Here is a 16229-nt window from a genome sequence, read left to right on the forward strand (position 1 = left end):
TCTCTTTTTCTCGCTCTCTCTGTGCTAACATCAAATCGGGCCTGCTGGAACAAGAAGCCTGGAGAGGGTTCTTCAAAAACAACAACACTTCAAGATACTGGTCTCTTTTCAATAATATTAGAGGGGGAGAACACAGGGAAAAGGAAGAAGTACAGTATTTTTCCTGTCAGTACCCTGCCAACACGCTGTTAACCAATATTTAAGGGTCCTGTGGATTCTTTACAAATATTCTTGCTTGTTTTAATGGCATAATTGACAAGGTGTTTCTCCCTGAAATTTCACTGTGTATTTATCTTAACTCTGTGTGTGTGTTTAGGGATTATGGAAGCAGTTCATTATGGGAAAGTGCAAAATCTTTTTTTGCTAATGCTAAGATTATGTTTTATGCTACATCTCTTAAAAATGGAAAAATTTTTACATTTAATTGGGACCAGAATATAGGCAACTTGGTTACTTGAAAGAGAGTATTTAAGTTGCTGTTGTTTGAAAACAATTTCAGGAAGTTTTGCATCAGACATGAAAAAAATACAGTTGAACCATATGGTTTTACATTAATCATGTTTATTATTACACTTAATATTATGTCAGTGCATCAGATAATACCACAGTTATGTTAAGAATTAAAAATGTGTACACTTACTGAAATACATGATATGTATTTAACAGAACCAAGAATTCTGAATTACTGGGCACTTATATTTAGCAGTTACAGTACATGATATAAATTGATCCTTAATTCTTGACTAAACCAGTTATGAGGAGAGAGCACGATACCTGCAAACAATTGTTCAACATCATCTAGAGCCTACAACTTTTGAAGATTTTGCTGCTCAGGTTTTCTGTCCAGCACCTTATCACCATTTGCCCTCAGAGACGGGTAAGAAGTTAAGAACAGTTTTTATAGAGTCTTACTTGAAATGCAGTATCCTTACTTATAAAGACTGAAAACTCAGACCTTTGCACATCATTGAGGGTTACCATTAATTGGAGAGATGATACATACTTGAGAACGTGGGCAAAGTTGCCTTTAAATCTTTATTCTGTTTTCTGGCATCATGAGCCAATGCCTGGCGTTAAGATTTGGCAAGCTGCTTTAATATAGCAATCAGACCCTGTATTTTTACAGAAAATTTTACCACATTCCCCTGTCTAAAGTCTTCATGGAAGCATTGGTGCTCTTTCATCTAGGCTAGTTCAGGCAGAAATATTCTTTAAGTACACCTTCCTCATAAGAAAGTTTTAAGGCTCGCTACCTGTTTAGAATGTAAAATTTTAAACTGGAAATCAGAGCCTTGCAAACATTAATTTTGTTCCCAGGTTATTAGTTGCAAAGTTGGTTTTAAGGTAATTTTTACTTTCCAGTACAATACCTGTTTTATAAGAGGATACTGCATTTTCAGTTACTAATGAGAAAATCAGTAAAAGAAAATTAATAACTCAAGGCCTTCCTGTTCTGACATTTCTTGAACTCCTTATGATTATTTCATTATTTTATTTCCCCTCTTTTTAGATCATTAAATATCAGTTCTGTTTATCTGAAGGTAAGACAAAGTGTCCAAAAACCCCTTTGTTCCTCTTACTTTTACTAGAGCACTAAGCTTGTAACCAAATTGTATGCAAACTTTCCTTGTTGCCCTTGTTCACACTAAAAAAAACAATTCACACTGATTGAGAAATGACCACTACATCTTCTAAAAGTTTTAGTCTTTTACTAACCTCAGGTCTGCATGAAGCACTAACACTGGTTCTGGGATTAAGGTAACTAATGATAGAGACAGTTGTTGAATGAGTAACACTTTATTGTGTTGACCTTTGTTTCTTAGCATGCACAAGTAGTACTGGATGGCAGTGGTGTGTTTTGTACCCTGTACTGTCTTTCATTGATGTTGTAAGACATTCTCCAGTGGTAACCTAGGAGAGAAGGAGAAAAAGAATGTGTAACACTTGAAATTCTGGCTCAGAAAAACCTTATTTAATGATAATCAAAATGCTTCCATGAAAAAGCTGTAAATCTAAATGAAATAAATTTTGTAACAATAATTTGGCAAGTTGCTACCTGAAAATTTGTTTCTCAATCACAAAAATATATGCAGAAATTAATTCTAAATTATACAAGAATTGTGATAGGACTACAGAAAGAATGACTGAGATATTAAAATGTTGACACTCCTTTACTTGAAAATATAAACAATAACTAGAAATGAGGTGCAGTTTCAAAGTATAATAAGTGGTATAGTTATGGTAGTGGAAATAGTTGAGACCAAAGACAAACAAAATTAAAAGTAATATAAAACTAATTAAACCAGTATAAAAAAGAATAACATAATTTAATGTATGAAAACATTTGAATGGGAAAAATCTGTAACCAGAAACATTAAAACAATAACCAGGGATATCAATCCTTGCCGCATTTCCTGCCTGATGGACCTAGTAAGTATTCAACACCAGACACTTTTGTATGGCTAGTCTATATTCCATATTCTAGTGCACTTATAGCAGTTCTGCCCATTTATTTTCAGAAACCTCATTCCAGGCCAAGTCCTTCCACCCTCTTCCTCTAGTTCTTTCTTTCAGGGTAAAGCAAACCTGCTTTTCTGTGCTAGTTTGGTGCATCAGAGTTCTCTGCTCTACAGTGGCAATTCCTATATTCTTTTAAAAATTGTCCTAGTCATACTTTCTATTCTCTAACATGATCTGAAGTGAGGTTATGATTTTTTAGAAACTTGATTTTTAACTTAACCTTTCTATCAAACTTAATAATTTTCTGTAGGAATCTCATTAGTAGGAGCTTGTGATGTATTTCACATCTGCATATGTGTGTGTGTGTCTACATACCGCAAAACACGATGTCCTGTCCTGAGGGCCACGTTCTCCTGAACCTTGCATTGTGCAGTGCAAATGGCCAAGACATCAGCGTCAGGAGCAGCCAGCAGCTTCCTAGAATGGACTTGCAGCACAGTGTGACTCAGAGTCAAAGAACATGTTCCCAGATCTGCCTGACTCTGAGCTTTTGTTTCAGCCCAGGGAAACTGGGGATGCTCTGGCAGTCCCGCTTGCAGCCTGATCCTTGTTCCATCTGAGGATCCTGGAATTCTTATGCTCAGCTCTAGGACAGAGTGCCTGGAATAGCACCACACCATCTACCTCCAAGCTGACTCTGGAGGGCACAAATTGTAAAACCTGAGTCTGGTATAAAATGACACTGCAGTTACCTGCCAAAAAGGTTACCCCAGGGTTTGGAGTTAGCCTAGAAATCACTGGTTTCCAGTTCTAGTGAAGGCAGACCTGTGACCAAGGCTGCTACAGATGACCCAAATCTCTGATGGACTTTAGTCCCACAAGTCCACTGGGTATGCTATTAAAAAAATAGGTATCCCCAAGTTTTCAGGGCCCCTGCAACAGGTGGATTTCTTGAAAGATGTACAGAGCACTGAACTATGCCAGGATTGAACATAGGAGTGGTGCTGGAGTCCTGCCTAGGAATCCTCATGCATTCGTCACCCCCAGGATGACTCAGACAAAACCTTGCAGGCTGTCTGCCCAACATGGCTGTCTGTCCATGTCATCTCAAAATTTCTGACCAGATTCTAAAAATACATCACATTTTTAAATACAAAATATTTCATTTATGTCTGAGAGTTCTTTTAATGAAAATAATTGAACAGAAGAAAAAAATCCATTTTAGATATTATAGACTTGATTCTTTAATTGTATCATGATTTCCAAGTTTACAGCTGCTGAATATGTTTGATTTTATAAAATATTCTATACATTTTTGTCATCTAAGAAAGATCTGTAGAAACTATGAGGCTTCTACAGCCCATCACCAGGTATTGTCATTTTGTTGTTGTTGTTGTGATACCATTGACCAGTTACAGCATGCCATTTTTTTTCATTTGAACTATGATAATCGGAGCAAATAGAGAAAATTCCATTCAGTAACAAGCTGTATTTCCTCAACATATTTTATCAAAGGCTCAGCCCTTCACAAAAGCTGTTTTCTTTTTTACCATGGGTGCTCTTCAATACAATGTGATTGTGGCAGCTGCTGTTTTATCTAGAAGCTTAGTTTGCCCTGTCAAAATATCTGACAAGTCCACCTTCCCATGTTTAGGAACCTGACTAGTGTAGTGGATGTGTACATTTTCAAAAAATTGAGTTTTACCTGTACTTAAGCACAGAATGTAATTCAGTTGCCTCTGTGTTTTTTACGTTATGCTGTCTCTGTTAAATAGTGTAATTGCAAATACTCTGCTAAATAGAGTGACTCATCCTATGCAGCTATTGAGTGAACCAGATCTCTGTGACACCAGAATAGGTTGAGGGAACTGTCGATGGTAAGCTCAATTATATTGAAGGACACATTGACCTCATGATGCTAAGATTCTGAGCTTTAAAATGTACTCACATCTTGAGTTTGTTTTTTCTCTATCTTCTTTTGTTCCCTTTCTTCCTACTTAAACTAGTACCTCATTACAGTAAACTTTATAGAGAAGGAGCCTCTCTACATTAGTCGTAGAATTTTCCTTGTGACAAAAGCACCAGACTTTTTGGTCCCAACAATCACTCCTGTATTCTCAAGCCCGCATTCAGAACAATTCTGCTGCCCCACTCCCAAACTAAGTGGGGATGCCATCATACAGGCAGGGAAGCAGTGGAATGTAGAGGTAATGATGCTTCAGCCTTGCACAAGAAAAAAATCAAATTTAACAGCTCACATCTAAATTTCTTTTGCTGCTTGCTTGTTGTGAAACTTGGAACTAGTGCCCTTTTTGGCCCTGTACCGCCCCGTCATAGATGAGAATGATGGTGTTTGTGTGATTGGAAGTAAAGCTGAAATACAGAAATGAGGACTCTGTGTCTGGAAGGACTGGAAGAAATTCTCATTATCCCTTCTCTAGTCCAAACTCAGGAAGACTTTTTTTCATTCCAAATCAGAGCAAAACCTCAAAACTTACTGACATTTTCCAAATGGAATGTCATATTGGAACAGCTGAAGCTGAAACGTTATGCATTTCTGAACTCTTGTCCTTAAATCAACCACTTGAGTGAAGGTACATTGAGGTACTGCACTTTGAGGCAGTAAATTCAGTGTGGACTGCTAGAAACCCAAATAGATCAACTTTCTACATTTAATGAAATGGGTCCACTGAAAAAAAGAGTATGGTTGTCCAGTTAAAAAACATCGTACAAGGGGGTGCTAATTTTTGAGGTTTTGACTTTATTTTCCTGTGATATTTGCTTGTGTAATTCCTTCAATTTTTGTTTTAAAGCCTAAAGCAAAATAGAAATCCTGTAACACTGATTAACAACCACATGATACATAAGCAAAACCGCAGCCTCTAGAGCCACCACCACCTCCTGCAGACTGAGATAGGACAATAACAGGTAGTAATGGTGAGCTCTGCCTGAATCTTCACTAGTGGAAAGACTGGGAATTTTGCCAGTGGTTTCACAGATGTTAGTTGACAGAGAGGAATAGGCTTACCTAACATGCATGGTTCCAGCCAGGTTCTGAAGAGCATTCTTCACCAGACATGGATTTGGCTGCTGTTTTGCCACAAATTTAATCTTTTTTTGCTGTGTTCTTTCTCATGTCTGCCTCTTAGTTCTTTCTCTTCTACCAGTTCTGGTCTCCCAGGTCTTTAGACCATCTTTTCCTCACCTCTTTGCCTTTCTGTGCAGCTGCCTTTGCAGTTTTTCTCTCTACATCTGCTTCTCACTTCCTTTCCTCATTTCACAAAATTTCTGAGAGGCTTAATTAATTTGACACTATCAAGGCTCTGCTGAGCATGACAGACAACTTGGCCAAATTTGTAGTGGAATTTGTAAGAGTGGCACAGGGCACAAGCTGTACAAAAATGATTGCCCTCTTCCCTGAAGGTCAGGTGGGATATGCTGAAGTATCTTAAAAGACATCAGAATCTACCAACATGTAAAAATTATATTTTCCTCTGTGGTCATTCTGAGACAGCACTCAAGACAGGGTTGATCCAGACAATGAGGTGTGATAAAGCCAGAAGCACTGAGAGTAGTCTTACCCTGTCTTAACATTAGCATCCTGTCAGGCTTCTGCTCTGTGAGTTTTTCACCTTTGAAAGTCAGAACTGATGGGCAAGATGAGTTATGGCAATGCGTATGTTATGATACCTCCAGGTTCCTCCAGCTCACCTTACTTCTCAGTCTGTGTGGAGCTAATATTCCATTTTAGATTTAAATAGTTAATTTCTGAGCAAAAAAACCCAATGTACTATTATTAGAAGATCCTAAAATTTTTCAAATGGAGTGTGAAAATGTCGCATTTCAACTTTGTTGACGACCTCCTTGTTCAGAAGCAATTAAAGCAGCTTTACATTATGGCCCCAAAATATCATAGCACATCAGGCTATGATATTTGTCACTTGTCAAGCCTAAGAGGAGAAAAATATGGATCACTTCCTGACATTTTTCAACCTCTTAAAAATCCAAACACATCTATTTTGTTTATTTTATAGAACTTTCTGGATTCACATCAATTGCCAATAAAGCCTTCATATTTAACCCTGGTTTTATATTTTGGATAACTAAATATTTCATTGTTGTTGTGGTTTAGGAATGGTATTCTCCAATTTAGTGTTCCCACTGAAACCATTCCAAACCACATGCTGCACCATCACTCCTCTTCCCCTCCCCTGTGGTGGGCTGGAGAGGAGAATTGGAGGCATAAAAGGTAAAGATCACAGGCTGAGATAAGAACAATTTACTGGAAACAGCAATGAGATAAGAAAACAAACAGTAATAGCAACAATATTAGTTATGGAGGTACAAGAAAGAGACAAACAATTCACATGGCAACCCCCCAACAATACCCGACCGCTCCCTCCACCACATTATGCTGACCCAGAAGCAGCCCTTCCCCCATCCCCAGAAAATGACATGAAGTGGTATCGAACAACCTCTGGGTCCTAACCATGCCCCATTTTTCTGCAGAAATTAACTCTGTCATGGCCAGAACCAGGACATTATCCACCCCTTATTCTATAGCATCTGTGTCATGCCCAAATCCTACACCTTCCAAATGTATACATATATATATATATACATGCATGAGTATCTGTACACAAGCATGAGTATCATTTCCATAGTCAATGGCCATCCCTCCAAGATGTCTCTTGAGTTCACTTAGACTGTGGGTTCTGTCTGTCCTGGAGGTCTTCCAGGGCAGAGGAGCTGGTGTACTGTTGGCTGGTTGCAAACTGCATCAGACTGGTGTATCCGGAGCAGTCCATGCTCATTTGTCCATGGTAGTTATGACATACAGTGGCAGTGTCATTCAGCAACCAATGTTATACAATTCAACATTACAGACTGTTCTCACCCAAAAATCAAATCCCCCAGCAACATGACTTGATCCAGCTTGTCCCTCAATAGCGTCTGCTGCTCGCCACATAGGACTCCATACGGCAGCTTTCCATGTATCCCTACAATACTGCAGGAACCATCAGTAAAGAGACCACATTGCTTTTCATTTTCTGGTAGCTGATTATACTGTGGGGCTTCCTCAGCGTGTGTCACCTTCTCCTTCTCTGATGATGATGATAGTCGGGCCAGTTCACGATGACTTCCAAGATCCCTAGGAGACCAGGGTTTCCTATTCGAGCTCACTGTGTGATCAGTGCAATCCACTTACTCCACATAGCATCAGTGGCATGATGTGTGGAAGGGACTTTCCCACTGAACATCCAGCCCAGCACTGGCAGTCAGGGTGCCAGGAGGAGCTGTGCTTCACCGCCAATCCCTTCTGAAGCAGCTCAAACCCCTTCATAAGCTGCCAGTATCTCTTTTTCAATTGGGGTGTAACAGGCCTTGGATCCTTTGTATCCCCAGCTCCAGAACCCCAGAGTTCATCCTTGAGTCTCCCTGGGTACTTTTTGCCAGAGACTCCAGGAAGGACCATTCTCCCTGGCTTGCAATGTAGAGAACATTCTTCGCGTTTCACATTCCTGTCCTGACTGGCCCAAGGGCTACTGCATGAACAAGCTTCTTTTTAATGTTCAAAAGGCTGTTGTTGTTCAGGACCCCACTTAAAATTGTTCTTCCTCCATGTCATAAGATAAAGAAGGCTTACAACCTGACTGTAATCTGGAATATGCATCCTCCAAAAACTCACAGCACCTAGAAAAGCCTGTGTTTCCTTCTTCCTGGTTGGTGGGGACATAGCTGCTTTTTTGTTGACCACATCCATTGGAATCTGACAACCATCTTGTCATTTTACTCCTAAAAACTGAATTTCCTGGGCAAGTCCCTTGACTTTGCTTTATGGCAAAACCAGCCTTCAGGTAGATATGAATTATCTTCTCCCCTGTCTCAAAAACTTCCTCTGCTGTGTTGCCCCACACAATGATGTCATCAGTGTACTGTAAGTGTTCTGGAGCCTCACCCTTTTCCAGTGCAGTCTGGATCAGTCCATGGTAAATAGTGGGGCTGTGTTTACACCCGTGGGGCAGTCGGTTCCAGGTGTGCTGGACGCCCCTCCAGGTGAAAGCAAACTGGCCTGCCCTCTGCTGCTAAAGGAGTGGAGAAGAATGCATTAGCAATGTCAATGGTGGCACCACTTTGCTGCCTTGGACTCCAGTTCCTACTGAAGTTCCAGCGTGTCCGGCACAGCATCACTCAGTTGAGGTGTGATGTTGTTCAGGCCACAATAATCTACGCTCAGTCTCCACTCTCCATTGGACTAATGCACTGGCCATGTAGGACTACAAAAGGGTGAGTGAGTTTTGCTGAGCATTCCCTGGCTCTCCAGTTCACGAATCATCTCATGGATAGGGGTCACAGAGCCCTGGTTGGTGTGGAGGTGTCGACAGTGTGCTGTTGGGGTAGCAATTGGTGCCTGTTGTTCTTCAACCCTCAGCAGTCCCAAAGCAGAGGGTCCTCTGAGAGACCAGGCAAGGTATTCAGCTGTCTAATTGCCTCTTCTCCACAGCAGCTGTCCCCAAAGCCCAGTGACGTCCTTTTGTGTCCTTGAAATACCCCCTCCTGAGGTAATTTATGCCAAGGATGCACAGGGCCTCTGGGCCAGTCACAATGGGGTGTGTTTGCCATTTGTTCCTGGTCAGGCTCATTTCAGCTTCCAGTACAGTCAGGTTTTGGGATCCCCTGTCACCCCAAAAATAGAGATGGATTCTGCCTCACATATCTTGATGGCATCAGGGTTCATTGGGCGCCTGTGTCAAGTGAAGCCTTATACGCTTGTGGGTCTGATGTGCCAGGCAGTCAGATCCACCCACTCCAGCAGGTCTGATTGTCCCTTTCCTCCACCTGGCTGGAGACAGGGCCCCTTTAGTCCTGGTCATAGTACTCGTTGCTTATTTGTAAGTGTGACCTGGCGGTCCCTTCAAGAGGATCAGAAGTAACATCAGCCCTCCTACTCTGTCTGAGGACTTGCCCTCTGGAAACTGGAGCTGCATTTATCCTTGAAGAATTTCCTGTGGTGGTTGTTCTTCCTCTCAACTCTTGTACCTGTGCTGCTGGGGCAAAGGTGGATTTTCCATCCTGCTTCCTCGTGTCCTCTCCATTGTGCAGGTAAAACCACAGGTTAGCTCGTAGTGTGTCCCCTCTCTCTCGAGCAGGGGGGTGCTTGCTCCCAATAGCAGAGACTCTGGTCTATACTGGTGGGGCATGGGACCTTTCCTTTTTAACTTGCTTGAATCTTTTGGGCCTCTCTGCAGTCTTAGACAGTCTTTCCACAGCTGAGGCACAGGTCAGTAGGGAGGAAAAAAGATGATCTTCATATTGCCAGAGCTGGGTAGTCACCTGAAGCACTGTTTGTTCTCCTTTCATTGACATCAATGCCAATGAGTTGGTGCATGACGATGGTGTTCTCCATACAAACTTCTGCCACGTGGATTGTGTACACTGGACCTCATCTGGATCTACAGGGGACTCCGCATTAATTGAATCCCTGTAGATTACCTCCAGCACAGCCAGTTCTCTCAGGTACTGGATACTTTTCTTCATGGCCTTCCACCTGCTTGGACACCCCATTAGATCATCCTTGAGAGAATACCTTTCCCTCATGCTTGACAGGAGTTGCCTCCAGAGGCAGAGAGTTTCTGTCCTCTTCCCAATTGCCCATTCCCTGGGACAGGGATTGCAGTTGCTTGGCTTCACTACCATCTAGTTTTGTATCATGGGCTGTGATATCCCAGCATCAGCCAGGTCACCAGGGACTCTCCTGACTGGTGGCTGAAATCTTTTCACATATCTCACAGCTCACCTGGGGATGGGGATCGGCTGATTATCTCTGGCCCTGCCTCTTGCCCCTGTTCTGAGGGCCCTGCTTCCTCTTCATCCCTCACTAACTGATTTGGTCTTGGATTTCTTCTTCTGTATGGGAGTGACTACTACTGGCACAGGTTGTTCCCCTGGTTCAGCTGCAGTTTGAGTGGCCATGCTGCTTGTTGGTCTGGTTTCCTCCTCCTTCCCCTGAGCCAACCAGGGCCCAACATACTGCAATAAGTTGCCCCTCTCTGGAGTTGTCACAGTATTCTCCTTGCAAATATTCTGTCACTTTAATAGGGGGTAGTTGTTCAGGGGTGAACTTCCAAATCATTGGAGCTGATAATTTTCCCCAAAACTGGCCCATTTTCTCCCACCTTCCAACTCATAACTGTCCTAACACTAGACATGGTGTTGACCATATTGATTCAAGACGTGGTGTAGATTTCATTGAGGAGACGTAGCAACATAGCATGCTTTCCTTAACTCCAAAGGGAATTCAAAATTCTCAAAAGCTGTTATAACAAGCCTAAAGGAGAAAAAGGGAGTGAAAAGCTGAGGAAAATCATCCTTCCTTTGTCTTCCCACAGAATGGGAACAATTATTAATAGAATCATAGAATCAGCCGGGTTGGAAGGGACCTCCAAGATCATCAAGTCCAACCCTTGGTCCACTATCACCGTGGTTACTAGACCATGGCACTAAGTGCCACATCCACTCTCATCTTAAAAACCTCCAGGGATGAAGAATCCACCACTTCCCTGGGCAGCCCATTCTGATGCCTGATTACCTTCTCTGTGAAGAATTTCTTCCTAATATCCAACCTAAACCTCCCCTGGCACAGCTTAAGACCATGCCCTCTTGTCTTACTGATAGCTGCCTGGGAGAAGAGACCAACCCCACCTGGCTACAACCTCCTTTCAGGGAGTTGTAGAGAGTGATGAGATCTCCCCTCATAGACTCTCAGAGGTGCCGCCCAAGGTGGGGGTAAGAGAGCAACACTGAATACACATACCAAATGACCCTCATTGCCCTTGATATTATGATATCATAAACTGAAAACACAGAGTGCATCCACATAACAATCCTGGTCTCTCTCCCTGCTCTGAAAAAAGAGCACTGTGATGGGCACATAGTGCATATGCAGAAACATATCCAGGGTTAGGTACCGCACCCACATGAACAGACCAAGCAACATTGTGACCAGTGGCTCTGGACCTAATACAACTAATGCTTAGATCAAGTTTTCTTCCCAACCTGCTCTGGTCAGATCTGACCCTTCATTAGGCACCAAATAAGGCTGTCATGGTTTAGGAATGGTATTCTCCAGTTTAGTGTTCCCACTGAAACCACTCCAAACCATGCACTGCACCATCACTCCTCCTCCCTCTTCCGCTCCCCTGTGGTGGGCTGGAGAGGAGAATTGGAGGCATAAAAGGTAAAGATCATGGGCTGAGATAAGAACAATTCACTGGAAACAGCAATGAGATAAGAAAACAAACTAACAGCAACAATACTAATGACAGAGGGTACAAGAAAGAGGTAAACACGCTATGCTGACCTGGAAGCAGCCCTTCCCCCATCCCCAGAAAAATGACATGGTAGTATAGAATAACCTCTGGGTCCTAGCCATGCCCCATTTTTCTGCAAAAATTAACCCTGTCCTGGCCAGAACCAGGACAATTGTGGGCAGAGACACTAACATTTTATACTGAAAATTTTAAAACTATGAAGAGGAAGCAAAACCTGCAAAATTTTAATATACCACATTTAATATCCACATGTGTATGTGCGTATGTATGTATATATAGATATATGTGCTTACCTAAAATTCAGAGAAATTTAGTTACTAGTTAGTCTGTTGATTATTGTTACTCTTCACTCTTCTGGTGTGGTATGTTCAGATGTGAAAATCACTTTACATGACTTCTGTTCTTCAATAGCTCTAAGTTTCTTTAAAAAATGTGATTACATGTGAATTTGTGCTTCTGTCTGCAGGAATTAAAACCAAAATTTTAAGCTACGACTGGAATAATACCTTAATTGAAATAATGGGGCAGGTTAAGGTTTTCTTTATCCACCCTGTGATAAAATTCCACACTAGGATTTAACCCTTTGATGCAGACTAACTAGCTTAAAACTAGCTGTTTTTTCTTCTTTACATGATTTCAGGAGTCTCATGTTGAGACTGGCTATAATTTTAATATATTCAATACTGTGAAACAGCTGGGGAGCAGAAGCCATATATCGAGTTGTCATTTGTTTTTTCTTCTCGATTGTGTGTATGTGTGTGAGTATTTAACTGTTTTCACAGATATTAAGCAAGCATTTCAAACAGTGTTTAGGATGTATCTCAGTTGCTATTAATAAGGTTACTGGGTCTGGATAATGTTATAGAATTCTTTTCTTTCTCTCTCCCTTCCTTTTTTTTCTTGTAATGCTTAGTTGGTAAGTATGATGCTGGATTTCAGAGCTGTTGCTTCATTGCACATAACTAACTCATCACTCTCTTTAACCTGTAGCATGAGCAGCAATTGCATAATGAAATTCGAAATTCCGTTTTCTGTGCTCATCTGTTAATACCCTTCAATCTCTGCGGTTCGTGTCTCATGTCTCACACCTGTTATCTTTTATCTTTTCTCCTCCCCCTTCCTCACTTCTTTCCACTCCTCCTTCCTCATCACTTCTTCATTCTCAACAAAGAAAGAAATGCTGTGATATTTCTTCTCCTTCCAAAACCTCCACTAGAAAGCATTGGCCACATCAAGGTAAAGGGCAAAGGCTTGAAACGGAAGGTCTTTCACGCTAGCTGTGAATGGTATGCTGTGCAAAACAACAACGGTTATTTTCTATTCTCTAATTTCCACCATTTGAAATGCTTTAATTCCTTGTAAAATCAGAACAAGATAGAATTTCAGAAAATGCGAATGCATGTTTCCCTGCCTGCCTTTTTCTGTAAGGCACAGTGAGTCAGACATTATCATGCTTTTCCAGATTGTTTGGCAATGAAGTACCTAGTTCATGAACAGAATTACTGTCACCAGCTGGGGAACAAATAACAGCCCTTGCTTTCCCCTGTCACTCTGATGGTTTGTGTCAATCTGAAGATAGAAAGTACCATGATGTCCCTCTGGAGCAGGCAGGTGAGGGACCAGGCAAGGACAGCCAGGTCACTAAATACCAGAGGTTTATGACAATGTTTTAAATGTACTCCTTGACTTCTTACCTGATGACCTCACTTGATTTTAGAGGAATCTTTCAAAATAAATCATGACCAGTTTTGAATTATTTTTGCACTCCTTTTAAAGAATTAGCAATAATAGCATGATGTGGAAGAAATAGCAGGTGATTTTGGGCTTACTGAAGTCAGCAGGGGTTTCCCCATCAACACCTGCAGGACTTTCTGTCTGTAATTTACACAGGTCAGAAGCCTTCAGTGGCAACTGAAGTAGTTGAGTTCAATCACACTGTCAGTCTCTCTGAATGGCTAATTAAAATGCAGTTTAATTTTATGGATGGGAGTTCATAGTATTAATTTTCTATAACATGGAAAGGAGAATGTAATTTTGATTTCACATTTTCTCCTTTTCCTTTTGTATCTTTATGGAAGATTTGGAGACAGGCTGTTTGTAAGGAAAAGCTTTGTCCCCTTGCAGTGAGGACTCAGGGCCCACTGGAGCATAGCTCTGGGCATTGGGCTAATGAATTACATACTGTTGTCTCAAATTCATCTTGTTCCTTTTACAAAGAAACATTAACGTATAGTGCCTCCAGTTAGTACGATCTGTTCAAGCTTCTGCCTTGTGGGCCCTGTAGGAATTTGCCTTTTGAAACACCAACTAAAGTTGGGATGGGAGAAGATGTTTTGCTCTCCCAGTTGGCCCCAAATTCACTCCACCTTTTCAGCTGCATTCCTAGAACTCCCTTCATGCACAATGAGCTGTTAACCTTCATGTTCTCATTAAAGACTGGATTCTTCTGGGTTTTGGTTTGAATAACGACTCCCCATCCCTGTGAGGGAACTGGAGGTGTTTGTTCTCCTGGTTAGTGGGAGAACATCTCCCACTTCAGTGCTGCCTCAATTGCTGAGAGCGAGGGGGTTCTGCAGTCCCATAGCTCAGAGGTTTCTGGCATCATCTTTTCTCTAGGGGTGGATTTGTGGCAGTTGCTAACTCCATGAGCAGTACCATCACCCACAGCTGGTAAAGGGCTAGGAGATGCTGTGGCAGTGACAGCAGCACTGAAATTCCTCCCTGCCCCTTGCTAAGAGATCCCACGCTGCAAGTGCGGAAGGCGGCACTGACCCATCTGGTTCTTGCTGTCCTCTTCAGGCTTCTGCCCAGAGACTCAGCTGGGAGAAACTCCAGCAGCAGCAACAGCACAGGTGGATGGAACAGACTTAGCCTCTCCAATGTCTCCTCGGACTAGCAAGAGCCGCATGTCCATGAAATTGCGCCGCTCCTCTGGCTCAGCCAACAAATCCTAAGTGGCGAGATGCCTGAAGCTTTCTAGTGAACAGCAATTGGCCACCCTTCCCGCAGCAACTCAGCGCCGGGGTTTTTTTCACTGCTCATACCCTTCACTCAAGAGTAATGTCTCTCGTGTGTGTGCGCCTGTGCCCTGCATACTCCTTTTCTGTATGTTTATTTTAAACAGTGACACTGGAATTTTACTTTGATATTTTAGCATTGTTTTTTTATCAAACTTCAGTCTGCCTTCCTTTTTTTTTTTTTCTTTTTTTAATTGCAGTGCAGTTTGTCTTCTGCACCTTTTACCTTTGTGGATGATTATGGTATCTTAACAGTAGTCATTTTTAACTCTGGTTGATCTTGAGTTACATACGGAATTGGAGACTGCAGCTGGATTACACTGTATTTATTGTGCCCCATTGCAATTTTCTCTGTAACAAAGAAAGAAATATGTACAATTTGAAAATGAATGTACAATTTTAAATTGACGTTGCATATGTGAAGTCTTTGTCAGATGTCACAATGTTAATGCACAGGATGTGTACAGATTATTTATGTTCAGAATAAAATAGTTCAATGGCCTTTCAAGCATTACAGAGTCCAAATGAAATAATTTGCTCATAGCACCAATTCTTTCTTCACAAAGCAATGTATCATTTCATAACTCTGCAGATAATCTATGCCAGAAAAAAAAAATCACTGTGCTGAAATTCTATTTATGCCTGGCTTCCAAATATTTTTATAATGTTTGCTTTTCCAAGTGGTATCAATAGTAAATGCTATTAAGTTTCATGGTTTTTAGCCTTTGTCATTGGGATGCTCCATCTAGATGTATATTCTTTTTTCTTACATTAAAAAAAATTTAAAAACAAACACTTTCCTAATAGAAATTCATTGCTGCGATGATGGGTACTAGGGAAGAAAAGGGAACATGCTCCGGGAGCCTGGCCTGAAATGCTGTTGATTTCAACCCAGTGAGCGCAGGTTAGTGCACGAGTTCCACCCACCCAGAGGTATTTTCCTGCGAAAGGTGAAATGCTCACATTTTGAGTCTAGTAAACAACAAAATGCTGTTAACAAAATGTAGCATGGCATCGGTACTAACTGCATGTGTAAATATATCATATGGGCAACAATAAAAAGAGAAATTATGTATTGTCATTCATGTAGTATCAACAAATTTGTAATGGTTGAAAAGAAGACATGCTATTTAATAATACAATAAAATTATTCTTACCACCTTTTGCATATTAGTCATTCACCTCACTGACTAGATTCTTACTCCAGTTTATGGAAGAATTGTGTACTACGTACACATGGAGCAATTAAGTGCAATACACTGCTTAGTTTTCATTTGTATTAAGAAGTATATGAGTTCTTAGGAGTTCTTTCCCAATGCATCAAAAGAATGCCAGACTGAAAACTTTTCCCCAGATCTAGTAAATACATTGCATGTAATATAAAGCACAGAACGTTCTCTCCTGCAGGCTGGTTGTTCAA

At 41.3% G+C, this 16229-nt stretch overlaps 1 protein-coding gene across 13 annotated transcripts in view; it reads left to right on the forward strand.

The window, feature by feature from the left end:
• The window catches only part of RALGAPA1 (Ral GTPase activating protein catalytic subunit alpha 1), a 142703-nt gene extending 126733 nt beyond the window's left edge, over positions 1–15970 (forward strand). For 7 of the 13 annotated variants that reach the window (XM_051806199.1, XM_051806208.1, XM_051806203.1 and 4 more), the window contains 3 exons: positions 753–877; positions 12964–13078; positions 14592–15970. In XM_051806199.1, coding sequence (XP_051662159.1) covers positions 753–877; positions 12964–13078; positions 14592–14688 — 337 coding nt within the window. In that variant the 3' untranslated portion in view covers positions 14689–15970. Of the gene's footprint in view, positions 1–752; positions 878–1510; positions 1542–12963; positions 13079–14591 lie in introns of those variants that run through there. The other 6 variants (XM_051806200.1, XM_051806210.1, XM_051806212.1 and 3 more) reach the window with 4 other exon arrangements.
• The last annotated feature ends 259 nt before the right edge of the window (positions 15971–16229 follow it).

This window comes from Manacus candei, unplaced genomic scaffold, assembly GCF_025592945.1.
Source record: "Manacus candei isolate 608988 ecotype Guabito, Panama unplaced genomic scaffold, ASM2559294v1 h1tg000067l, whole genome shotgun sequence".
Lineage (NCBI taxonomy): Eukaryota > Metazoa > Chordata > Aves > Passeriformes > Pipridae > Manacus > Manacus candei.